We start from the raw sequence: 27,816 nt of genomic DNA, 5'->3' as shown, positions 1-27,816 counted from the left end.
TGAAAGGGTTCGCGAACTGACACAACCTGAGCCAGGCATGATGCCTCATGGCTATGTCTGCCCCAGCCACCCTAGCTGCTCCTTCTGTGGCATGGCAAAGGAGCCGCATAGACATGTTTGAGACTGACTTCAGAGAAGCCATTTTCACAAAGAACTGTTTGTCCTGCGGCAATAAAGACTCTGGGGGCGACTCAGCGAATTCCAAAGCAAGGTCTCACTGAAGCCGGATCACGTGCCAAATAGTTCAGTGCACGAATTGAAAAAGTCGCTGAGGAATAGACGCGCTTCCCAAACATATCCATTGACCTGGATTCCTTGTCTGGAGGATGGACTGAGGAACTCTCCTGTGCTAGTTCCTTCTTGGTGGCCGGTGCAACCAACATAGCATCAACTGGGGCTCCTTTTGAGCCTGTCGGAAGGGGCTGAAAAAATTTTGTCAGGGCATTTGGGGATGGGCTCTATGGTGTCAGGCTCCTTCCATGCCCACGTGGTGATAAGGTCCAGCAAGGGGTCTTCTGGCGGGGGCACCCAGGAAGTAGATGGGCCGTGCCAAAGGCCTCCAGGAACACTGACTCATCCCCAGAAAGTTTTGGGGCTGACCAACCTCCTCTCTGGCGGAGGATCTCCATGATTTCTCAGAAGAAGACATCTTCAGGAGGTGACCTGGGGGAACCTTCTCCTTCATCTAAGTCAGTGTCCATAGTGAGGGACTTGGGGGAGTCCAGGTGCCTCCTTCTGCACTTGCGCTTACGGTGACCCTCTCTTCAGTGGGACTCGCAGAAGAGGATTTGAGAGCCGCAGGGAGTTCCTCAGGAAAATTAACCTGGGGATCCTCTAGCACGGGCTGTCCCTGAGACGGGATGAAGGGAGTTGTCGCCAAATCCAGGGGAGCCTGGGTGGAATCCGAGGGGATGGGCTGGGGTCTCAACCCCTGGGAGAGAACCCTCTCCACCACTTCAAAGGCTGAGGGAGAGCGGACCTCCTTAGCACCTTGTAAGGAAGATGCCCTCCTTGGATCCGAAGCAGGGACTGGAGCCGAAGCAAAGGTAGCCAGAGGTCCGAGGAAACGGATCGGGTCCGAAAAGGGTGGCGCCGAAGAATCCATTCCCTCAGGTCCTACCCCCTGTCCGTGGCTCCGAGAGTCGCTCGGATCCGACCCAATCGGATTCGAGGAACTCAAGTTAACAGCTGGAGTCGAGGTTGGAGGAACCGTCGGGGCCGAGCTACCAGCTCCGAAAAACTTCGGATCCAAGAGCCCCGAAGCACGGATCGGGGAAGGAGAGATGGGGTGGAAAAAAGGCATGGAGGTCCCCCCTCCAGAGGTAGTGGGACCTGGCAAGACTCCCATCTATATTTGGGTCTGAATGAATCTCTGCATCATCCTGTCCATGTCCAAGTCTAATAAACTCTGAGTCGATCGCGAAGAGGCCACTGACTTGGATCTAGCTGGTCTGCACAATGACGAGGAGGAAGGCCTCGGGTCCGAATGTTCCAACGGCTCCGGTGAGAAGCGAGGGGACTGGAGCCATGGAGAAACTGGCCTCATGGCCTTAAAACGGGGACTAAGAAAGAGCTCCCTGTCCGGGGATCTCTTACGAGGTCTGTCCTTTTTCTTGTCCTTATCCTCTTTGCACCTCTCTCTGTCCTTTTCCTTGTCAGCCAAACTGACGAACAGGGAGCTTGAGTCCCAGTCTGGGTGGGAGGTTGAGCACTAGGAACCGAGGCCATGGTAGATTCCAGCATAGATGTGGGGAGAAGGCCTTTGGCTACTAACTTGGCCTTCTGATCCCTGAGAGCCCTAGGATTGAACCCGGTGCAGATAGCACATTGAGTGGCCAAATGTGCCACTCCCAAGCAAATCACACACAGAGTGTGACCATCAGCCGGGAAGAGCCTATGGCCACACTCTGTACAAATCTTGAAAACCGATTTCGTATCAGCCATGGTCCTGCACCCAAAAGAACACACTGCTTATCAGAAAACCACACAAAAACACAGGGAGGGGAAGGGCAGGCCTAACAACTACTCTACCAAGTTTAACAAAAACTTTTTTTTAAACCGACGAACAAGGGATTACACTAAGATGGGGAGGAAGGGAAATCACACAGACACACAAGAGATAAAGTATTAAAAACACTTACTATCCCTGAGCTCAAAGCAAAGGAAACCACAATGCACACTACTGGCGTGGCAAACGAGATCTGAGGGAGGGTAGGAGATGGTAGTGCACTATGGGTAAGGGGAGGAGCTCGGAGCATGGATCAGATGCTAGAAAAAAAGTTGCTGGCTCGGATCCGTATACCCACAGGTTGCAGATAAAATGAAGTTAACTGCTTCAGGTCTTACTTTTTTGACAGAAACACACAGTAAAAATTACTCCAAAAACAGTATGCCAGCCCTACAAAAGTAACTGAATTTCATCACAGAAAGAATATTTTCAGTTAGTTTACACCAATTTTAAACAGATAGAAAAAAACAAGCACTCTGTTTAAAACTACATTACAATCTCAAAACAATGTTAGAACATAACACTCCTAGCTTTAAAATAATGTGCATAAAGGCAAAAATTATAAAACATCAACAAAATTAAGAAAATGGAACTTTTTCACCAAATGGAACTTCTCTGCCAAGCAAAACAAAAGCAGATCTTCGATCCTTAAAAACATCAGAAAAGTATACTCTTCAGTGGCAGTAAAAGTCTGAAAGGGCTCTGCACCCAAACTTGTCTTTTGGTCTGTTTATCTCAAACTGCTTGACACATTTGGGTGCACCATAAAACAAAAGAACAAAACAAAATGAGAAATACCAACGACAAGCGAAGAACCACCAAGCTGGAAGCTTGCATTTCTCTTTGTGCTGCTATACATCCATATATATTTTTTCATCATGCTCATCACTTTTGTTATATAGTACATGCATTTTTCTTTAATGTTTCAATTTTTTAATTTGTTATAAGTGGAGCATTAAGCGTTTATTAATATTAGTCATTTATTTAGCTTTTTTTATGCTTGGGGTAGAGGCATGCTTAACTGCAATTATGGAGAGTCATGTGGTGTTAATTCTCCTTAATGAATGAACCTGTAGTATAAAAGGAAGTGAGGTTATGAGATACATGGTCTGATGAAGTTTAATATATGTTAAACAAAAGCGCTTACTTGTACATTACTAGTGGAATAATTGATTTGCTATTTTAAATTGTACCATCAGTGTTTAAATAAAGTATTTAGCCTTCCAGCTTGGTGGTTCTTCGCTTGTCATTTTTCACATTTGGGTGTATGGAGGGTGCCCTGAAGCTTTGGAAACTGGATGGCTGTTATATCCTTGGCAGGATATAACCCATACAGCTAAAGCTACTGCAGCAGTGATCAATATAATGAACATCTTGGCTTAGCCTTGTGCCCTTATGACGACGCTGTTTGAGATCCTCCTCAGGTCAGTAAGCGAGTGAGGAAGCCCCTCCCCCCGGGGATGTTGACAGAAGCCACCAGAAAGCCAACAAAACAACACGGAGAGAATGAAGTCCTTTCAAAAGGTCACTTTTGTCAAACCAGCAGAAAGTAAAGGCTGTTCAGGTCATCATTCCCATGGAATGAAAACAGCCAAGATAAATTATGCAGGCATACACTCATACCTACTGCCCTAGTTAGGATATTCAGTACAGACAAACACCTAAAAAAATAGTGTCGGTGCACCGCTATAGCAGGCTCCAGTGTGAAGGTGAGATACTTTCAGGTCACAGACTCATAGTGCTTCTCCAAAGAAGACAGGACCCCTCACCAGTACGGCTTGTAACATGGAACAGATAAGATGCATAACTGAGTGCCATAAGCCCCAGTGTGACAGAGGAATACACTTTTCTTTCCCACTCTATCCCCTTCTCAGGCCATCTTATCTGCTACCTGAGCAGGAAACAGAAAAGGACTTGGAGAGCTCTGAATACCTCTTGAGCCCATAAATAGGTTAGTCCTGTGTGGAAAGCAAAGGACTCTTCCCAATCTGCTAGAGAATGCCACAGGTCAATAGATGTCTTCCTGAGGGCAACAAAGACTGGATAACATCTACAAAAGGCTGACTTTACAGGAGATTGTGCAGGACTGGACAGGAAGTGCTTGAGTAACTGCCCATCCACTCTAGATTTATGTACAAGTAGGAGCCCCAGTGCCCCCCAACTACTATAAATTAGGGTGCCTTGAGTCTCCACTTTAGTGCCTAAACTATGAGCATGATCTGTGTATATGCAGAGTTGAACCATGAGATGCTCACAATTAGAAATACATGTACCATGATCAATGCATCACAGAGAGAAACCTGCTTTGGGTTTGGTGATCGCATAAAAAAAAATCCCCAGGGGTGAGAGCCCACATCTGTGACTGGACCCTCTTCTAGAAGTTGAAAAAGTTTCAGTCTTCCATATATGGGTTGCAGACCGAGGTACAGATTCACTCACCTGGCCACACTAGTTCCCATGAGCTGAAGGGGAAACCAGAGGACAGTATCCCCCCCCAGCCTGTGACATAACAACTCAAAAACAACTCCACACAATCAGGCATGGTATACAAGGATCCAACCTGGTCAGGTAGTGGAAAGGTCGAGTAGACACTCTGAGATATACCTCACATAGTTTAAGCTGTGGTGTTTCTCTCAGGTCTTAAATGTTCAGTCAAAACACGGAATTGGAGAGAGAAAAAAAAAATTTCTGTTAATCAGGTCAGACTTCTGTGTTCTGCTCCATGCCGATCTAATGTTAGGATGGTCTCAACCATTTCTCCATGCAGAACCTTAAGTAATGCTTCAATCCAATGAATGCTGGTGACCGGATAGTCTTTCTTTCAAGAGTTGAGACATCCTCGGCCATTCCATTCAAATCTGTAAACAGTTTAATCAGTAACTGTAAAGACAGATATCTGAAATCTGAACTGTGGATGCAGCAAAGAGGGGTGATAAAAATAAGTTATGTACTTATCATAATGTTCCATCTGAGTTGTTACTTTTCATTTGTCTTCAACCTGAGGGACTCTGATCCGACACGGATCCAACTCGGCCATGTACTCCAGCATCGGATCCAAAGTACAGGCTCCTCCCCTATCCATAATGCCCTGCTCGCCCTCCTCCTCTTAGATCAAGTTTGTTGCAGAACAGTACCAACCCTACATAGTCTACATGCCTATAAAACCTGGCACTACCCTCTAAAGGCCTACGTACTCAGAGCCAGCCAGGACAAAAGGGCCTATGTCTCTAGTCCAGTACACTACACAGCCCAAAAAGGGCAAGGAGATGGAGGGAGGGATGGTCGAAGACAAATAAATAGCAACAACTCAGATGGAACGGTATGATAAGTGCATAACTTATTTATCTGAAGTGGTGGGACAGAGTCCAAGCTACAAAAAAAATCTGGGATGTCCTCATGGAAGGATATTCCAGAGCACGGCTGAGCAAAAAAAATGCTCTGCTCCTGGACAGAAGATCCAATTTATAATGAGAAATAAACGTATGCGACGAGGACCAGGTAGCAGCAGAACATATATCATCAAGGGGAACCCTGGACCAAAAAGCTGCAGAAGTACAGACAGATCTGGTGGAATGTGACTGGACATGTCCTGGTGGAGACAAACCTTTAGCTCGATAGACCAAAGAAATGCACTCTGAAATCCAATGAGCACTCCTAACTTTAGAAACAGGCTTTCCCAAATGAGACTTACAAAATGAGACAAAAAAGCTCTAACTGGAGCAGGATGCTTCACTGATGCACGGCAAATGAGATCTGAGGTATCTGGGAGGTGCGAGGGAGTATGGGTAGGGTGGGAGGAGCTCTAGCTTGGAAGCTTTAGCTTGCTAACCGCAGAGTCAGTTCCGAGGTCAGAACCAAGATCCACAGGTTTGATGAAGACTGAACAGACATCAGATCTATATGGATATCAATGGTAAAACACTTTTCTGCTTTGTATAGACTATTAAGGATAATCAACAATCCAGTTACTACTGTTATTATCAACATATGGGATACACTCTACCTATAAAAGTGTCACTCAACTCTAGTACATATACATTGTACCATATTTCATTCTTCTGGAAAATCTGCTCTTAGAAGTTCCGTTACAAAATGTTACTAAACTTACAGTGGACAACTAAAATTCCCCAGCAGATTCAAGACAGTCTTGGTAGTGGTTGGAATTAGTAAGCCCTAGGAAAATTGAAAAAAGAAGTTATATACTCAACATAACATTCCATCTGAGTAGTTCTACTTCATTTGTCTTCAACTTGTGGGTACCAGATCCATTTCAGATGCGAGCCGGCAATTTTACTAGCATCTGTTCCGAGCTCCAAGCTCCACCCCTTACCCATAATACACCTCCACTACCTTCCAATCCCAGATCGAGTCTGCTGCCACTTATACTGAGAACCCGACCTGAAAAAACAGCTTACACACCTAAAACTTCAGCCAAACAGGCTGTCCAAATGGTAAGGCCAGGGGGAAGGAAGGAGGGATGGTTGAAGATAAATGAAGTAGAACTACTCAGGTGGAATGTTATGGTGAGTACATAACTTCTTTATCTGAAGTAGTTTACTTCATTTGATCTTTAACCTGTGAGACAGAGTCCCCAGCTACTAAACTCCTGGGTGGCCCTCATGGAAGGATATTCCAGAGCACCGAGGAACCAAAGGATGCTCTCCTTCTAGAAATCAAATCCAATTTATAGTGAGAAATAAAGGTATGAGATGAGGACCAAGTAGCTGCAGAACAAATATCATTCAATGAGACTCTCAATCAAAAGGCTGCAGAAGTAGCCACTGATCTAGTCAAATGAGCTTTCAACTGACCCAGAGGAGACAAACTATTATCCTTATAGATCTGAAGGATGCATAAGGAAATCCACCTAATGATGATGACCTTGGAGATAGGTTTAGTATAGAGAAAGACACAAACAACTGATCAGATTTATGAAAGGTTCTAGTCATGTGTAAATAGAATCATAACTGTCTATGAATGTCCAGCAAGTGGATTCTGTATTCCATTTTGTTAGTAAAATTTGAAAAGAAAAGAGCTACTTTGGGAAGAAAGGAAGGACTGGTACGAAGGGAAACCTTGTCCTTATGGAAAATCATGTATGGACTTTAACAGACAACGCTTGCAGTTCTGAAACCCTCTTAGCAGAGGTGATAGCCACCAGAAACACTGTTTTCCAAGACAAAATGGTTGCTGCAGGTTCAAATGGCTGAGCGACCAAGGCTTGAAGAACCATAGTAAGGTCCCATGGGGGAATAGGATCTTTGACCTGAGGGCGTAATAGGAAAGTACCTCTAATAAAAGCTTTACATAGTCTGGAAAAGGCTAGAGAAGCAGAATTCGCACCTACATGAAAATGAGAGATGGCAGCTAGTTGAACTTTGATAGTAGAAGAACTAGCTCCTTGTTGAAAAATGCTTGCTAAGAAATCAAGAATAGCTGAAACAGGAGCCGTGAAAGGGTCTAAACTCCTTTGAGAAGCCCAAAGGAAAAACGTTTCCATTTGCTACGATAAACCTTCCTGTGGAAGACTTATGAGCTGCCACCAGAACTGAAGAGGATAATCCAGGAGTCCTAGCAATTAGGGGAACTGGAGAAGCCAAGCCGTGAGCTTCAAACTGTCCAGGCTCGGATGAGGAACCCCCGAGGGTTGTGAAATGAGATCCTGAATGGGATGCAAGATCCAAGGTGGAGCCAGAAGATGAGACCAAAGGAGAGGAAACCATACCTGGTGAAGCCAAAATGGGGCAATGAGGATCACTTTGCTCCCCAGTCGACAAGCTTTCTGTAGAAACCTCGGAATAAGGGGTATGGGAGGATAAGCATACAGAAGACCGGGAGGCCAAGCATGGACTAGAGCGTCTCTGGGTGACTCCCCCGGCTGGGGGTTCAGAGTGAAGAACTCGCTGCACTTCGCATTGGAAGGAGATGTGAAGAGATCGCAGCAAGGCTAACCCCACGCCAGAAAGATCTGCTCCACTACTGAAGGATTTAGAGACCACTCATAAGGCATCAGTATAGTCCAACTTAACCTGTCCGCTAGGACGCTGGACCTTCCTGGAATGTGCATTGCTGTCAGAAAGCGACCGGTGGAGATCACCCATTCCTAAACTCTCATAGCCACGCGACAAAGGGGGTAAGATCTGGTCCCTCCCCGTTTGTTGACATACCAGACCACTGACATGTTGTCTGATTGAATTGCAATGGTTTCCAGGGGAAGAAAGGCATGAAGGGCCTGCAACCCTAAAAGGACCTCCCTCATCTCCAGAACGTTTATATGCAAACTGGTCTCGATAGGGGACCACAGGCCTTGGACTGTCCTGCCCAAACAATGACCCCCCCCCACCCAAGTTGGGAGGCATCTGTGGCCACTGTGGCTTGAACAGGGGGCTGGAACAAATGATCGTCCCTCCAGAATATCCGAAGAATGCATCCACCAAAGAAGGGACGACCTGCAGACTTTACTGAGGTGAATTGGATGCAACAACGGCAGATCCAACAGGGACTACTGCACCACTAGAGTCCACTGTAGTACTCGCATGTGTAACCGGGCGCACGGAAGAAGCATTAGGGTCGCTGCCATAGAACCTAGGGCCCTCAAAACAGATTTTGTCGAGGGAAGGTGAAAACGGTAGTTGAGGGAAACATGCATCCTTAGGTTTCGAACTCTCTCCATGGTCAGGAAGATTTTTGACTCTAGTGTGTCTATCAGTGCCCCTATGTAGTGTATCACCTGGACAGGATTCAGAAGAGATTTGGATGCGTTGATTGTAATCCCTAAGTGGAGTGCAAGCTTTAGGAAATAATCCCTAGTTTGGCAAAGTAGATGCTTGGTGGGAGCAGTAAGGAGCCAATCATCTAGGTCAGGGTAGACCTGAATCCTCTGAAGCCTCAGGTGAGCTGCTACTACTGCCATCACTTTGGTGAACACCCTGGGGGCTGTGGTGAGACCAAAGAGTAGAGCTTGAAATTGGTAATGACCGACTCCTAGCCGGAAGTGGAGGAACCTCCTGGAACTTCTGTGCCTCTTTATGTGATAGTAGGTATCCTGGAGGTCTAACGAGCACATCCAGTTGCTCTCTTGCAGGTACGGCATGATGGACTGTAATGTGACCATCTGGGACTTTTCTTTGACAACTGACAGGTTCAGGGTAGATAGGCCTAGAAGGGGCCTTAAGTCCCCCGTTTTCTTTGGCACCAAAAAGAACCTGGAGTAGATGCCCGATCTGGACTGATCTGGGGGGGACGGGCTTGATGGGTCGTTTCTCTAGCAGCTTGGAAATTTTAAGTGCTGCTGCCACCTTTTGCATGGGTGGTAAGTCTGGGAGGTGTTTGACAAGTTTGGGAGGAACCACAAATGGGATTGAGTATCCTCTGGATATTATCTGAAGCACCCAGTGGTCTGATGTTATGGACTCCCATGCTGCTAGGTGCAACAACAAGCGACCCCCGACTACCTCCAGAGTAGAGCAGTCGAGCAACCTCTCAGTGTTGTTGTGTGGGCCTGCCCGAAAATGGTTCTCGAGATCCAAAATTCCTCGGATCCCCTCTGCCTCTGGGCCAGCGACTATCCTGTCCCCCTCTGCCTCTAGGGAAGAAGAGCCCTGAGTGTCCCAGGAATACTGAGACTTCCGGAACCACATCTTCTTTTGCCCTCGCTGATTCCGGGAAAAGGATCTTTGAGGGTTCGAGAAGTGGATTCCGACGGCAGACAGTGTCTTCCCATCTTTCTCACTCTGGATGAAGGTGTCTCTGACGGTCTTACCAAAAATGGTAGAACCGTCATAAGGGGTGTTCGCAAAAGACGCCTTGAAGGTTTCCGAAAACTGACATAATTTGAGCCAGTCGTTACACCTCATGGACACGCCAGACCCCACTGCCCTAGCCGCTCCTTCAGTAGCATGTGAGAGAAGTCACATGGATGTGTTGGAAACCGCTGTCAAAGTGGCCATCCTCACAGAGAACGTGTCTCTGTCCTCCTACAACATGGACTTAGGGGGAGACTCAGCCAGTTCCTTTACCAGGTCGCGCTATAGTCTAGTAACATGGGCCAGGTAATTTAGCGCTCTGATGGAAAAGGTCGCCGATGCATAAACCTGCTTCCCTAAGCGGTCCATCATCCTAGGTTCTCAGTCAGGGGGATGAACCAAAGAACCCACCTGGGCTAGCTCTTTTTTGGTGGCTGCTGCTACCATCATAGCATCTAAAGGGGACCCTTTGCTCCACGCTGGTCTGTCGGGGGGCCCTCAAAATCTTGTCTGGTCGTTTTGTGATTGGCTCCATTGTGTCTGGCTCCTTCCAAGCCTGCGAGATGACCAGGTCCACCAGGGGATCTGCGGGAGGGGACACCCAGGAAGTAGATGGGCCCGTGCCGAAAGCCTCCAGGAACACGGATTCGCCAGAGGAAGGTTTTTGGGAGGACCAACCTCCCCGCTGGAGTAGGATTTCCATGATGTCTCCAAAGGAGACATCCTCGGGAGGTGATCTGGAGGAACCTTCCCCATCATACAAATCCATGTCCTCAGTGAGGGACTCAGGGGAGTCCAAGTGCCTCCTCTTACACGTATGCTTGCGAGGCACGTCTTTGGTGGGGCTCTCCGGGGGAACTCTCCATCCACTTGTTCCTCAGGGGGGAACCACCTGGGGTTCCTCGAGCACGGGCTGTCCCTCAGATAAAATGATGGGATTCGCACTCAAAGCCGAGGGAATCGGGGAGGAGTCCGAGGAAATAGTCAAGGGTCTATATCCAGTGGAGAGAACCCTTTCTACCACATCAAACACTGAGGGAGAATGTGCTTCCTGGGCCACCAATGAGGAAACTGCTCCCCCAGGATCCAACGCGAGAATCAGAGCCGGGCCAGAAGTGGATGGGGCTCCGAGGGGGGGGGGTACTTGGCCCGACAACATTGGAGCCAATGGAAAAAGTTCCACTCCCTCAGATCTGACACCCAGGCTCCAGCTCCGAGAGCCACTCTGATCCAAACTGGTCGGATCCAACACGCTCCAGGCAGCTGCCGACGTTGAGAAGAAAGGTACCATTGGCGTCGACCCCCTGACTAAGGCAATCCTTGGATCCATGTAGTCCGAACCCGGAGGTCAGATCAGAAGGAGAAATTGGTGTGAAGAAAGGAAGCGAGCTCTCCCACTCCACAGGGAGAGGGGGCTGGTAAGACTCCCATCTGGATTTGTGTACGAATGAACATCCTCCGCATTTTATCCATGCCGACTTTGGAAAGGCTTTGGGTGGACTGTGACGAGGCCACAAACTCCAACCTGGCGGGTCGAGGAACCGAGGCCCTAGATGGTGATCATGGCTCCTCCGGCTCAGGGAAGAACCTGGGAGATCAAAGCCAAGGGGAGTCACAGTGCCTAGACTGACTCTTGGCGGGAGTGCCCGATGCTGAAAGGTCTGGGGACCTCTTGCATTTCTCTATCCAGTGCTCTCTCTCCTTCTGCCTTTTCTGCACTCCACTTCTGCAGGCTTAGCAGTGGGAGGGTGAGTCCCAGCCTGGGACGGAGGAGAAGAAAGGACATGAGAGGAAAGAGAGGTGGCCACAGCAACCACTGTGACCGAAGCAGTAGAGAAGGCAGCCACCTCCGTGGTAGGTAGAAGGCCTTTCAAGGCTTACTTGGCCAGTCTAACCTTGATGGCTCGCGGGTTGAAACCCGCACAAATGGCACAATCAGTGGTTAAATGTGCTACACCCAAACACATAATGCAAAGAGTGTGGCCATCAGCAGGTGACAATTTGTGGCCACACTCAGTGCACCTCTTGAAGACCGGCTTAAGATCAGCCATGTCTCACACAACAATCCTTATGAAATGCTAACACACAATATAGAAAGAGAAAAAGAAAAACTACTTTCTACACAGACGCACTCACCACACTGTCAGAAGGCACACAGAACAATGAGGGGGGGGAGGAGGGGGGAAGCAACTCTACACTGACTAACTCACTAAAACTACACAAAAAAACCTAACACAAGACGTACCAGTGAGGGGAGGAGAAGAGGGAACCTACACTAACAACTTACACTCAAGAAACTTTCAAAAAATCACTAGAATATCAAAACTACCCAACTCAGAGCTCAGGATCATGACGCTTATGGCAAGCCGCAGCAAATGAGATCTGGAGGTTGGAAGGTAGTGGAGGTGTATTATGGTTAAGGGGAGGAGCTCAGAGCTGATGCTAGTGAAACTGCCGGCTCGGATCCGATATGGACCCAGTACCCACAGGTTGAAGATCAAATGAAGTAAACTACTTCAGATCACTTATTTTAGTTTTAACCTTTAAATAATGTTGGGCTGTAACAGAGAATATGCAGCTACTAATGACTAATTCCAGAATCTACCATATTCAGGGAAATTAATTTACTAGCAAGTTCTTCACCTTTGAAGATCACAGTACAGACTTCAGATTACATTAACAAGAACATCTTTACGTTACAGAAAACCAGAGAACAACCCCCCCTCCCCCCAACACACAGACGCACGCCGACACTGAATAAAACATCCTGAGCACACTGGCCTCAACTGCTGTGTTTCAAACACAGTATTAGGACTTTTATCTCAAAATTTAGCTCTATTCCTCCTAGACTTACTAATTTTCTTCATGAATATAACTCTGCTTAAAGGGGCACTAGATTTAAAAACATAACTAAGTTTTTATAAAGCTTCCTCACACAAAGTAGTGTCTTGTATCAGAAGACCTATTCTGAATCACAGCTCCTCCTGCCCGTTTTCTGTTACTTTTAAAGACCAGTGACATGATTTATTTTTTAACAGTTCAGAGGCTGAGAGATGTCTTGAAGTTAGGCACCAATGAGAGCTAACACTTTTGAAGACAGACATTCAGACCTCCAATGATAAAATAAACTTGGATACTTTGTTACATGAAATAGCGCATTAAAAAGTTTTCAATTTTGAATAATCATACCCACTTTTACAGATCACTACATATATTCTTCATATTCATCCACACAGCCCCACCACACACATTATTTTCCAATTTCAAAAGAATTCATAACTTAAATGCAACTATCACAATTTGGCAATCAATGAAGAAAACATGGGGGTTGACAGGGCTGGCTGAAAAAAATGCAAATCCTAATAATCTGAACATAGACTGACTCATGATAAAATGCAACAAGAAAAGACAGCAAGTGTGTTTCAGAAAGACATCAGAAAAGTAACATTTGAGAATGTCTCCTTAAGAAAGGATAGTAAAGTGACTTCAAAGAAAACTATGATAAATTTTACCAGATATAACATGGTGAACAAATGACACAGTGTGCGTTAGTATATGGCAGAAGCAAAGGCAAGTATTTACAAATGGGTGGAAATAATCAAAACCGTGAAACCTACCAGTTAAAAAGATGAGGACCACACTTCTAAAATTAGGCTGCTGTTAGGGCTGGGCAAGGGGAACTAAAATGAAGAACAGATTTGGCATTTCAAAAGCTCCTTGTAAACAGCTGTATTTTTAAATCAGTTGGATCCCTCCACAAAATTGTTTTGTAACTGCACTCCCACTTTAACTGTTTCTCTTTTCTTTTTCCCAGTTTAACTGTTAAAGCCAAACTGTCTTTGCAGATATCAGTCCCAACATTAGTCACAGTTGTGGAATGTTCAGAAGTACAAGTAAGCAAAGGAATAATACATAAATAAATAAATACAATCACATCACCTAGCAAGACCACTCCTTTGTTCAGTTACATTTAACAGTCACAGTGGTATACACCAATGCTTCGGAATATCTATTGTATTGGTTAGTATAATAATTAAATGGTGTTAGTTTATAAGGAATGGAAATTGGGGTACTTACCTTACATAAGTAAGGTTAAATCTAACAGGCAGCTGAAAGTCTAGTTGAATTGTAGCACACTGATGGTATCTGCCAATAGCATCTTTGATCTCGATATCAATCTAGAGCACCAAACATCAAAGCTTTCATTAGTTACACACACTTCTCAGCTCATTTAACTTAATATTAAAATATCAGGACCACTTTATTATTAGTAATACTCTATCTCTGAGCCACTCGAATCATCTAAGGCCTGTACCCCCAGAAGTATGTCATCCCAGAAATCTGCTGTTTCTGTGAATAATTCTTTTCAGTCAACCTTGCTAATCCCTTTCAGGTACACAAAAATAAATCTCTCTCTTCACTATAGTGACCCCCTATTCAATTCACAAAATGTTTCAGTTGATAAGCTCTCAATTTCATCTCATTTCTCATTAAACCAAACACATATTCATCTTATGGTTGAAAACTAATGTTTAACCTTACATTTTGATCAATCTCACAGAATCACTAAACAGGTAGCATAACATTTAATCAATTAACTGTGCATCCACTGTATTACCTGCATTTGCTGCTGCTAGTTTTGCAAAGATCCTTGTCTTCTTCTGCTGTAACTGCTATCCCTTGCTGAACAAGCTTTCTATTTATAAAGAGCATAGAAATTACTACCTCCACAATTTCCTGGGAAGACTACGGCTGCTTCATGTCAGAAAGAAACACATTCTTACTGTAATAAGTTGATCTAAGAGACGACAGGCCATGATCAGTGCTTGGCCATGTTCATCTTCTCTGCCAAGCAACAGCTGGCCAAATGTTTGAAAAATTCCACATTTGGGAATGTTCATGCATATATTCTGATGCAAGCAAAGGGGAGAAAACTGGATACATAAGGTATTCATGCCTCATGCCTGACAATTTGTCTCCAAACCAACACTGGTCATCTTCGTACAAATCAACAAATAAGACTGGATACTTACACTGTTACAAAATAACAGGCAAGTACGTTCTAGTTTCCACTTACTAAATTACTGAGAACTTGAAGCAGCGGTGGCAGGATGGAAGAGATGCAACAAATGCAAGTGGGTGAAGGAGGTGTTCACCTGACTCATCTAGGAGGGTCTTCTCATTGACACATATGAACATATCCATTATACACTTAACATGGGCTGAATTTCAAGCAGTAAATGACCAGGGCTTAATAGCTAAAGGACCACTCAAAGGTACAACTCAGAAAGCACAGCCCTGCTTACCAAAGGAGACCCAACTCCCACACATTTAACAGAGATGGCAATCCTTGGTTATAGCATGAACTGAACACAAATCTATGCACAGATCTCTGCAATTAAGACATTCTTCACACACAAGCACACACACGTCTACCTCCCATATAATTTACATGCTAATTGTTCAGAAGAACCTTCTTTCATTTCCTGATGCAGTACCAATAGCTTTACACCAAACTGCTTTGGTATAACAGACCTATTCATGGTATAACGTACGATTCATAAAGTACAGTTGTGTACCTACCATAAATGTAGATGTTCGAGTGTATTCACTGTTACAGTCATTACACTTGGGTTATCCTGCTGGTAGGCTACCCGCAGTCGGCCTGAATTCCAAAGTCCCGGTCCGGCATCGGTTGCTGTCGCCTCTTACCTGACATCAGTGCGCCAGGGGTATAAAAGATGCAGCTGATGCCATTTTCTTTACTTTTTCTTGCCCTAGATGTCAGGTGCCCCACAAGAGGGTAGGCTAAAAAATTCTGCTCATAAAAAAGCATGCACTAACATCAACATTACCTTCATCTACAAGCAAATACACCACACAGGTTGTATGGAATAGAGAAGTACAGATAAGTCCCAGCAATGAAAGGGGGATGGTGGGAGGGTGACCTGGACTGCAACAGTGAATACACTCGAACATCTACATTTATGGTAGGTACACAACTGTACTATGTTCATCGTGTTTCAGTGTTGCAGTCATTACACTTGGGTTGAATCCCAAATCTGAGGTTGGGTGGCTGGGCCTAAACAGAATTAGGAGTGGCTATGAGGCCCTGCAGAACTGCAGTGGCAAAGCCTGCTCTGGATTTAGAGTAAAAAGGTAAGTGGTAGTGCTTTGTAAAAGTGTGCACTGAAGTCCAAGTTGCAGCCTCCAAAATGTCCTTGGTTGGTACTCCTCTTAGGAAGGCTGCTGAAGTGGCTGCTGCTCTAGTTGAATGTGGCCTAATGCCCTTAGGCACTGATTTGCCATGTTGTGAATAGCAGAAACGAATGCAGTGGCCTATCCATTTTGAAATAGTCTGCTTTGAAATAGCTTTTCCTTGCGACCCTGCAGCATATGCCACTAAGAGTTGCTCAGTCTTTCTGAAAGCTTTAGTTTTGTCCAAGTAGAAGCGTAGCTGTCTGTGTATGTCCAAAGAATGCAGAAGTCTCCCCCCCTTATTCGGTGGGTTTGGATAAAAGGTAGGCAAATGAATGGTTTGGTCAAGAGCGACACTGGACACTACCTTAGGCATAAATGTTGGGTTTGTCCTTAGAGAAACCCTGTCAAATGAAAAATAATAAAAGGTTCCACAGCCATTAGTGCCTGTAACTCTGAGACTCTTCTTGCTGAAGCTATTGCTAGGAGCAGAGCTGTTTTCCATAATAAGTATTTTATCTCAGCTGTATTGGCTGGCTCAAAAGGAGGCAGTGTGAGCTTTTCCAAGACAAAATTGAGGTCCCATGCAGGTATTGGAGCTCTCCTTGGAGGTCTTATGTTTTTGTCCCCTATGAGGTACTGCCTTAGCAGTGGATGTGAAAAAATAGGTGGGTCCATATTGTAATGAGCTGAAATGGCAGAGGCATGGATCTTAACTGATGAGAAGGATAGGCCTTAGTCCAGCATCTCAGTTAGGTATTGTAAAATCTGAGGAATATTTAGTATAAGCATGTCCATTCCTTGTTCCTGATTGCAAGCACAGAATCTCTTCCATTTTTCTGCATAAGATTTCCTGGTGCTGGGCCTCCTGGCCTCCAAAATAACATCCATAACTGTTTTAGAGAGAGGTGTGTTCTGAATGGTTACATTGTCAGCCATGCAGCCAGATTTAGGGTTCTGAGTTGGCTGTGCAGGATCTGATAGTTTTGTTGGGTCAGCAAATGAGGAATTTGAGGTAATGCCCAGGTTGGGCCTTGAGACAAGCTCTTTAGGATTGGGTACCAGTGCTGGCGTGGCCAGTCTGGGGTAATCAGTATCATTTTTGGCTTCTCTTGTCTGACCTTTAGGAGTACCTTGGGGAGGAGAGGCAGTGGAGGAAAGGCATATACTGTAAGGGTTTTCCAGCTGAATGATAGGGCATCCATTTTCCATGCTTGTTTGTGATAAATCCTTGTGCAGAATATCTCTGTAGTTGGCACTTGTGAGGGGAGGCAAATAGATCTATGTCTGGGCACCCCCATTTCCTTGTTATCATGCTGAAGATTTGTGGATCTAGTTTCCACTCGTGAGGATCCATGAGGTTTCTGCTTAGTTCGTCTGCCAGAGTATTTGTCTTTCTTAGCAGGAATTGTGCTTGCAGGTGTACTTGATAAGTCAATGCTGTGTTCCACAAAGTCATTGCTTGTCTGCAGAGGGGGTAGGAATGTGTGCCTCCTTGCTTGTTTATGTACTATATGACTGTGGTATTGTCCATCTTTATCAGCAGTTGTCCTGGATGAAGTAGGTCCTTGAAGGCTGTCAGGGCATTTTGTACAGCTAGCATCTCTTTTTGATTGATGTGTAGATGCCTTTGGCTTGAGGGCCATGTGCCCTGAAAATATTTTCCTGCCATGTGGGCTGCCCCAGGCATAATCTGATGCATCTGTTGTTAGTGTTTGCCTGGCTGTGGGTAAAGTGAATGGCTGTCCCTTGTTGTGGTGACAGGTCTGTGCCCACCAACGATATTCCTGTTGCAGGCAGGGAATGAGGGTAATTAATGTTTCCAGGCTGTGGCAATGTGGAGTCCAAACACTTTTTAGATACCATTGCAGTTTCCTCATATGCAGTCTTGCATATGGAATTAGCAGAATGCAGGATGCCATGAAGCCCAAAGCCTGCAGAATTTGACTTGCAGATAACTTTTAGTTATGTACTCACCATAACTTCAGATGTTTGGGATCCATCTCGCCTACATTCTGACTGATGGGTTCGGAGCCGATCCCTCGGCTCCGACTCGGCACGCTTATGCCAAAGAGCGAAGTCTCTTATTGGCTGAGCTTACTATATCCCAGGATGCACCACTACCAGTCCCCAGATCTAGTTTGTCCGCACATGCACACATGCACGCCCTGCTTATATAACATCGTCAGATGAAACAAGATAAAACAGAAGAACTCAAAACCGTTCAATCTCTTCTGATCTCCAAGGCAGGGGGAAGGAGGGTTGGTATTAGGAATGTAGGCGAGATGGATCCCAAACATCTGAAGTTATGGTGAGTACATAACTAAAAGATGTTATGTGATCCTATCTCGCCTACATTCTGACTGATAGGACAGCGTCCCTAGCACCTGAATCCTGGGTGGCTCACTGGAAAACACTCCTGAGTACCGTGGAACCAAATGATGCTCGCCCTTTAGATGCCATATCCAATTTATAGTGGGAAATGAAAGTGTGCGGATTTGACCAAGTAGCCGCAGCACAAATCTCCGATATAGCGAGCTTGGAATGAAAAGCTATAGAAGTCGCCATACCTCTGGTAGAGTGAGCTTTGATAGATGTTGTAAGTTGCTTATTCGAAGAAGAATAAGCCTGCTTCATTGGAGAATTTTGGGAAGAAAACTGGTAGCTCTAGAGATTGTTGAAGACAGAGATTAGAACAGACCTTTGGGACAAAGGATGGATTAGGTCTAAGTGATACTCTATCCTTGTGGAAAATCAAGTACGGTGGTTTAATAGATAGGGCTTGAAGCTCTGAAACTCTTCTTGCAGAAGTAATTGCAACTAAGAAGGCAGTTTTCCAAGACAGATATTTTAACTCACATGTAGCAGCAGGTTCGAAAGGGGGAGATGTTAATGCACGAAGCACCAAATCAAGATCCCACGGAGGCGCAGGATGAAAAACTGGGGGTCTTAACAGGCCCGCACCTTTAATAAAGGTCTTGCATAATCTGCTGCTCATCAATGGAGGATCCATGGATTCGTGGAATTTAGAGATAGCCGCCAGTTGGACTTTAATAGTAGAGACAGAAGATCCTTGATTAAACAGGGATGTTAAGAATTTCAAAACTTCCGGGATTGGAGCAGTGATAGGGTCTAAGCCCCTTAGTTGAGCCCAGATAGCAAACCTCTTCCACTTACTGAGGTACAATTTGTTAGTGGTGGGTTTGTGGGCTGAAGATAAAATGTGAATAACTTCCGGGTCTAATGTGTGACTTCTGACTAAGGTCGGAAGTGGAGGAGCCAGGCTGTCAACTTCAAGGAGTGTAGGGACTGATGCTGTCATCCCGACTGATGGATTAGCAGATCCGGAGTTAGATCTAACATCCAAGGATCGTCCACCGCATGTTTCTTCAGGTAGGGAAACCATACCTGACGAGGCCAGTATGGAGCAATCAGTATCATTGTGGACCCCAATTGAGAAGCTTTTTGAATGACTTTGGAGAGAAGTGGTATCGGAGGAAAGGCATAAAGTAGCCCTGTTGGCCAAGGTTGTGCTAGAACATCCATAGCTGCTTCCCCTTGATGTGGAGTCAAGGAGAAGAACATTTTGCACTTCGTGTTTAGTGGTGTTGCAAATAGATCGCAGCACGGCGTTCCCCATCTCCTGAAAACCTGAGCTGCTACTGTTTCGTTTAGGGACCACTCGTGAGGAGAGAGAATTGTCCTGCTCAATTTGTCTGCCAATATATTTGATTTCCCGAATGTGGGTCGCTACCAAGAAGCGGTTGGTAGCTACAGCCCATTCCCACACCCTCATGGCCTCTCTGCAAAGGGGTAAGATCTGGTCCCTCCTTGTTTGTTTAGATACCAGACCACCGACATGTTGTCTGTGTGGATGGCGATGATGCCCTGAGGAAGAAACTTGTGTAAGGCCTGTAGGGACAGAAGTACAGCCCTCATCTCCAACACATTGATGTGGAGAAGAGCTTCGTCTGGAAGCCAGGAGCCCTGAACTAACCTGCCCAGACAATGCCCCCCCCACCCTATCTGGGAGGCATCTGTCGTCAGGGTAACCACTGGAGAGGGAATAACAAAGGGGCTTCCTTGATTTAGATTGGATGTCTGAAGCCACCAGCGAAGGTCCCGTTTGCATGTTTCTGTAATCATAATGGGATGATTGAGGGGAAGGTCCTGAAAGGACCATTGAGTTGACAATAGCCACTGAAGAATCCTCATGTGCAATCTTGCCAGAGGAACTAAAAGAACCGTGGCAGACATTGAACCTAAAACTTGTAGGACCATCCTGGCTGGGGCTTTGGATCTTGAAATCAGAGCTTGAACTTGGCCCTGTAAAGTTTGGATCCTTTCGGTAGGAAGAAAAACGCGCATCAATTTTGAGTCTATCTCTGCTCCTATGAACCTTATGCGCTGAGAGGGCAGCAAGACAGACTTTGACCAATTGAATGTAATTCCTAGGGTAGCACCCAGGGAGATGGTGGCTTTGAGGTTGTCCATTAGTAGATGCCTGGTGGTGGCAGTCAGGTGCCAGTCGTCCAGATAGGGAAACACTTGGAATCCAAGACTCCTCAGGTGAGCAGTCACTACTGCCAAACACTTGGTGAACACCCTGGGGGCTGTGGTGAGACCAAAGGGCAGTGCACAAAATTGGAAATGACTGACTCCCAGGCTGAAGCGCAGATACCTCCTGGACGCCTGATGTATCGGTATGTGATAATAGGCGTCCTTGAGGTCTATGGAGCACATCCAAACCTCCTTCTCCAACAATGGGAGAATGGATTGTAACGTGACCATTCGGAATTTGGATTTCGTGACGGATTGGTTCAGTCTGCTGAGATCCAATATTGGTCACAGGTCCCCTGTCTTTTTTGGCACTAAAAAGAACCTGGAGTAATTTCCGGATCCGATCTGGTCTGTGGGGACCGGTTGGATGACTCCTTTTTCTAGCAGCTTTAAAGCTTCTGCGGCTGCCATTTCCCTTTGACTGGGTGGTGGGTCCGGGATTTTTTTGGACGGTGGGGGTGAGCATGTGAATGGGATGGTGTAACCTCCGGCAATGATCCGAAGCACCCATCTGTCCTGAGTGATTGACTCCCAGGCTTTTAGGTGCTTGGCAAAATGGCACCCGACTGGCTCCGGAGCAGCACAGCCGGGCAATCCCTCATGATGTGTGGGAGGCTGAAGAGCCACGAAAGGACTCGTGGTCTCCAGAATTGCGGGGGCCTCTGCCGCCTCTGGGAGGGCGTCTCCCAGAAAAATTTCCCCGTCCTCTGCCTCTGGAAGGGGAATCTTCCTGCTGTTGAGGAAAAAACTTACGTGATTTACGGAACCACATCTTCCCCCCTCCTTTAGCCTTGGGAAAAGGCCGAAAGGGAGTGGAATAACGGGCACCTACGGCAGATAAAGTTTTTCCCTCTTGCTCACAGCGGGTAAGGGTGTCTTTAACCTTAGGTCCAAACAAAGAGGACCCATCAAAGGGGCGTCGTGAAGGAAGACTTGAAGGCCTCCAGAACTGACACAAGCGGAGCCAGGCTTGTCTCCGAGAGCCACGCCTGTGCCTGCGCTCTACCGCCCCTTCAGCCGCATAGGAAATGAGCCTCATGGACGAGTTAGAAATTGACGTAAGGATAGCCAACTGAGAGCTAACCGACTGGGCTAGCTGCTCAGGTAGGTTACCCGAGAGAATCTGACAGCTCCTTGACCAGATCCCTCTGAAGCCTGATAAAATGTGCCAAATAATTCAGAGACCTTAAAGTAAAGGCCGCTGAAGTCAGGGTGCGCTTCCCGTACCTGTCCATGCTCCTAGACTCCTTATTAGGAGGATGGACGGACGTTGAAGCCTCTGCCACGTCCTGTTGTGTAGCAGATGCCACCACCATAGCATCTACAGCCACTCCTTTAGTGAGGAACTCCTTCTCGGGTGGGGCAGACAAAAATTTATTAGGACGAGAAGGACTGGTTCCACGGTATCTGGATGTTCCCGCCCTTCGACAAACTAAATCCAGTAGCTCGTCGAAGGGCGGAGACACCCAAGAGGCGGAGGGCTGAGCCCCAAAGGCCTTGAGGAGCACTGACTCATCAGCAGAGGGGGGTTTGGATATCCAGCCTCGTTGTTTGAGGATCTCTAAGATGTCTGCAAATGAGACATCATCTGAGGACGACTTCGGGGACCCCTCCGCATCATCAAGATCAGTGTCCGATGTAATAGACTCGGGGGAGTCCACGTGCTTCCTCTTGCACGATCTCTTCCTTGGGGGTTCCTCTGAAGACAACTCAAGAACCCTCAGGAGGAGGGAACCCCAATGGGGTAACCTCAGGCCCAGGGGTTCCGCTGCCTACGGACAGGGAACTGCCAAAGACCCAGTCTCCACGCCCAGGAAGGTGCCGGTAAAGCGGAGAGATGGCGAAGACTTGGCCAAGGCACTCCTCATAGCTCTGAAAGCCGGACCCCAGAATCCTGGGAGTGTCCGGTCCCGAGCCATGATAGCAGACGGAAGTCCCACAGCGAAGCACCGAGAGGGAGGCTCGGAACCGAAAGCATAGGTCCCAAACATCACCCCGGGTCCAGCCGAAGAAGTCCGTGTACCAAACTCGGACCCGAAGGTCTGGTTGGAGTAAGGGTCGGAGCCGACCCTAAGATCTCCACCGGCTCCAACAGCACCTGCTCGACGGAGCCGAAGCGGTCGGAGGAGGAATAGCAATGGGATGGGCATGGGCTATCGGCTCCGAAGCCAACTGGGTCGGAACCGAAACAAATCTTTGAAAGACTGGGGACTGGAACAGTCTTTGGAGCACCCTGTCTATATCCGAATCCGACATCCTCGATGACTTAGAGGAGATTGAACGGGTTCGAGATGGCCTCTCCAACGGCCCCAAAGGGCTAGGGGACCGGCTCCGAGGCGACTCGATGACTATCGGCGCCGAAGGAATACCCACACTAGTTTCCATCGGTGCCGAGGAGGACTTCGGCGCTGAGGAGGAAGTGTCTGAGCGGGCAACCCTTGTTGGCTCCGAAACCAATGGAGCCGACGAAGGTGACCCGCCTCTCGATGCCCCAGCCATCGGCTCCGAAGCCAGAGGAGTCGAGACTGGTGGCATCGAGGCAGACCGTTCCGCCCTCGGCTCCGAAGTCCTTGGAGCCGAAGGAGAAGCCTGCCTATGTCTTTTGGCGGCCGGATCCGACGGACTGGTCGGAGCCGACGCCTTTTTCTTTTTACCTGGAGAAGGAGAGGATGCTAGAGCTTCTTCAAAGGAGGGTTTTATTAAGCCTTTAAGAATAAGTTTATTTTTCCTCTCCTGGAGGACCCTCGAGGAAAAAGCGTGACACACGCTGCATGACTCTTGTAAATGTTTTGCACCCAAACAATAAACACAGAGAGAGTGGTCATCTGTGATTGACATTTTAATATTACATTTGGTGCATTTTTTGAAGCCCGAAGGCCTAGGATTCTGAGACATTATAGCAAAAAACAGTAATCCCTGACAGAAAAAACAACAGTATCCACCTGATTTTCTGATCAAACTGACACTACCTAAGAACCGGTTTACAGCTGCCGATTAGGTAAAGAATCCGTAACCAATAAGTCAAGGGTACTTTGAAACCCTCTAAGGTTTAAGGGGGGTTGACTGACCGGGAAGGCCCTAAGATGAGGAGGCCTGAAATCAAAATCAACGCCCAATCACACTACAAAGTTTTTCACCAAACTCCAAACACACACAAAAGTGAAGAATAGCCGTTAAAACAGCTTTTTATGACAAGAACAGCAAAATTCTGACAGAAAAAAGTTAGTAAATAAATACTACTCAGCTCAGCCAGCTCGAGACCACGTCTTCGCAAGTTAGCGGCAAACGAGATCTGGGGGACTGGTAGTGGTGCATCCTGGGATATAGTAAGCTCAGCCAATAAGAGACTTCGCTCTTTGGCATAAGCGTGCCGAGTCGGAGCCAAGGGATCGGCTCCGAACCCATCAGTCAGAATGTAGGCGAGATAGGATCACATAACATCTGGGTCTTTGTTGCCATCATTTCGAAGTAAGAAATCAGTTGCCTTTGTTTGTCTGGCGTGAGATAAGCCATCTGGGCAGTTGTATTTAAGCTTGCACCCAGGAATATTATCTCTTGAGAGGGTACCAGTTTTGATTTCTTTTCATTCACTGTGTACCCTAGGCAAATTAGTAATCTTTTTACAAATGCCAGATGCTTCAGTAAAATGTCCTTGTTCTCTTCTTGAATAAGGCAGTCGTCCAAGTAAGGATATATTTGTATTCCTCTTTGTCTGCAAAATGCAATTACTGGTGCCAGACATTTTGTGAAGACTCTGGGCGCAGTTGATAAGCCAAAGGGTAGTGCAGAGAATTGGTAGTGCATTGAGCCAGCTATGAATCTGAGGTATCTTCTGCAAGTTTGTCTGATTGGGACATGCAGGTATGCCTATTTGAGGTCCAAAGTTACCAGCCAAGCCTTCTTGCCCAGCATGGGCAGAAACTACTGCAGAGTCAACATTTTGAATTTTGGAACGTCCAGAAAAGTGTTTAGAATAGACAGGTCCAGTACTGGTCTCCAGGCTTTGTCCTTTCTGGGTAACAAGAAAAGTCTTGAGCAAAATCCCTGTCCCTGCTCTTGCTGTGGTACTCGCTGAATAGCCCTCATGTCCATGAGGGATGAAACTTGTTTTTGTGCCTCTGCCCATTGATTGTGTGGCAGGTCTGGCATACCTTATATTCAAGACCCATTTGTCCTAGGTGATCATGTGCCAGTTTTGTGAAAAAAGTGCTAGTTTTCCCCCTAAGAGTGCTGCCAATAGATAAGTGCTTGGCATTGGCAGAGGAAAGTCATTGGGACTGTTTCCTATATGGCTGTGATTTGTCTTCTCTGCTTTTGGAGGTAGAAGCACCCCATTGTTTAGGCCTGTATGAGCCTTGGGGCTGGGATCTGCCTCTAGGGCGTCTGTATCTGCCTCTTTGTGGCCTGTCTGACACTGGAAAGGATCAATCCTTAGAAGGCCAGCTCCTGCTAAATCTGGGTGGCTGTACCTATAGGAAATCCTTAACTGTCTGCATAGATTTCGCTTTATCCTCCATTTTCTTCAACACCTCTTCTGCCTTAACACCAAACAAAGTATCATGCTGTAATGGAGCATCCAATAATTTTGCTTTAACATGATCAGGCAGATTCTGTTCCTTTAACCAAGCATGCCTTCTAATGACAAAACCCATAACAGCGGCCCTGCAAGAGGCCTCCAGTGAATCAAAACCACATTGCAAAGTATGCTTTCCCACTTGTTCAGCTGCATGCAATAAATCCTGCATTTCCTTGTTATCAGAACATTCAGAATTTGTCAACATTTTCTGTTTTAGCAGTGACATTAGGTATTGCTGATATTTAAGCATATGAAACTGACAATTTAAAGCCCTTACAGCCAAGGTAGCAGAAGTGTAAACTTTTTTCCCCCATCTGTCCAGTGCCCTAGAATCCCTATCAGAGGGGACAGGGTTTTTTGCAGTGGAAGCCTTGACCCCTTTGGGACCCTGAGATATAGTTTTCTGGGTCAGCAGCAGGGTTTTACATAGAAATTTATAAGAGTCTGGAACCCTGTAGTATCTGTCTGGCTTAACAGGTACAGGGGGTAAAGAGTCAGGAGACAGGCCGGACTCTGAAAATACATCATCTACAATGTCTAGAACAGGTGGAATTGCAAGAGGTCTGTGCTGAGGTAGTAAAAGAAAGTCTCTGAGCCTTTTCTTAGATTCTGAGTAATCTTGGCTCTCCCAGTGAAAATGCTCCCTCATGGTATGCAAGGTTTCCCCAAAAGAGTAATCCTCAGGAGGAGAGGCTGAAGGAATAGATTCTTCAGCATCAGAATCCTCATAGGGAGGAAGAGAGTATTCCTGTTCAGAAGAGGAGTCAGAGGAAATGGAAACCTGATCAGAAGAGTCATATTCGGTCTCTTGCCTAGTCCTCTTATCAGGAGGGGGATGGGAACCCCTGATCAAAGTAATTAGGTCTTCGGCCATTTTAAGCATCTGTTTCTTAGGCTTGGAAGTCTGTCCAGGAGAATGCTGTACTTGTTTGCCTTTAGAGCTGTTTTAGTCTTTGAAGCTGAGGTTGGCTTGACATATAACTGTGTAGGTCTGAAAACACCCTCAGAAGCAGATGCCTGCTCAGCGGCTCCGGACCAATCTGAGGGAATAGTTTCCGAGTGTCCAATACCTTGTGTATTCAGAGGCCTAGTTGGCTCAACGTGGGAGTTGGAAGCGGCCTGTGGCTCTGAGGTAGTGGGCGTCAGGGGCTGTGAAAGCGCCTCACTGAGAACCGGCGAATCGGCGAATGGCCTAGCGGAGGCCTCGTCGTTGGTTTTGGACCTCGGATGCCTGTCCTTTTCCTTGCGCTTTTTATAAACTCCGGTCGTCGGCTGTTCCGACGGCATTATATAATTAAATCTTCGGCCAAAGTAATGAAAGGCAAAATCGTACCGACGCTTAATAGTGCGTTGGTTAAATCTAGCACAAAACCGACAGCTAGCAACGTCGTGGTCAGGGCCTAGGCAAGGAATACAGTAAGAATGAAAATCCTTATGAGGTATTTGCTTCCCACAAGAAATACAATTGTTAACTTTATCTGACATCAGTCTGGAGCAAGAAAAAAGTTTCCCCAACGGGTTACTTAGCTTTAATGAAGACTTTGGATCTGAAATTCGATTTTGAAAATCTCAGGAGTCGGCCAACCGGCACTTGCGAACTGCTTTTGCTTCGGGCACCATGCAGCAAGAAAGACTGAAGAAAATGGTGTCGGCTGCATCTTTTATACCCTTGGCACACTGACGTCAGGGAAGAGGCGACAGCAACCGACGCCGGACCAGGACTTTGGAATTCAGGCTGACTGCGGGTAGCCTGCCAGCAGGATAACCCAAGTGTAATGACTGCAACAGTGAAACACGATGAACATCTATATTTCATTCGCAGCTTACTACTATACAATCTGCATGGCACCATATTCCTGGCATAAACTGGTGGCATGAAAGGCAAGGAAAAGGGTTGTGCAGTATGGATAGATAAGGTAGGTACATGTGGAATAAATGCCTGTGGGTAATATACCCTTCACCTCATACCACTAGAACTCAATAGTAAACTGCAGACTATGGCCACAAGGAAAGGGACAGATAAGCTACATTATGGCACAGAGGGATAAAGCTCTGGCTGTAGCTTGAGTCTATCAGTCTGTTGAGTCCATGCTGCTGCAGTGTGCAAAGACAGGATTCCTCTCAGAGGGCAACTACAATGGTTCTTGAAGAACCGCCTTCTGGGAGGGGGAGTGCTCTGCCAAGGGAGAGGGTAGGCCACTTCTGATAACCAGCAAAGATGGCCATCTTTCCTACCATCTGACTCTTGCTGTGAGAAGATGAGCTCAATGGGGATTCTTGGGCAGGAACGAATGGGCCAGAGCACTCTCACCTTTCCGGGAATCCCTGGCTCCTGCAAACAAGATATGAATGGGCAGTACATGCAGGTGCAGGTAGAGCAGCCATTAGACTGTGTCCTTCAGGGATGCAAAAACAAAAAGGAAAGTGTGTAGACGACACTGCAGTACCAAGATAACAAACCATGACAATACAGCATGCAGCTGGATTCAGTCCCTCCCCACTATGAATTGAGAGCCATTTGGTAGAAATAAACCACAGCAGAACAGTAATTCGCACTTAACTATATTCTAATTTATGGTGAAAAGTAGAATAAATATTTTAACATTATCTGTGGTATAAAATGTTAACTGCAGTCTGGACCTTTGTGAATCAAAATGTTAAAATGAGCACTATTTTATACATCAAGTCAGAACAAGGCACTGGGGTAGACCTTGACCATAAAACAATTC

At 46.4% G+C, this 27,816-nt stretch overlaps 1 protein-coding gene across 1 annotated transcript in view; it reads right to left on the bottom strand.

Annotated features, from left to right (window-relative positions):
* The window catches only part of TARS1 (threonyl-tRNA synthetase 1), a 767,350-nt gene that overhangs the window by 279,351 nt on the left and 460,183 nt on the right, over positions 1-27,816 (bottom strand). Inside the window, exon 15 of the mRNA XM_044073446.1 lies at positions 13,831-13,931. Within this exon, the coding sequence (XP_043929381.1) occupies positions 13,831-13,931 (101 nt within the window). The remainder of the gene's footprint in view (positions 1-13,830; positions 13,932-27,816) is intronic.

The sequence above is a fragment of the Protopterus annectens genome, chromosome 1.part1 (genome assembly GCF_019279795.1).
Source record: "Protopterus annectens isolate FY-2018-M chromosome 1.part1, PAN1.0, whole genome shotgun sequence".
Taxonomy (NCBI): domain Eukaryota; kingdom Metazoa; phylum Chordata; order Ceratodontiformes; family Protopteridae; genus Protopterus; species Protopterus annectens.
The sequence above is the reverse complement of the archived record's forward strand: the minus strand, read 5'-3'. Positions and strand labels throughout refer to the sequence as shown.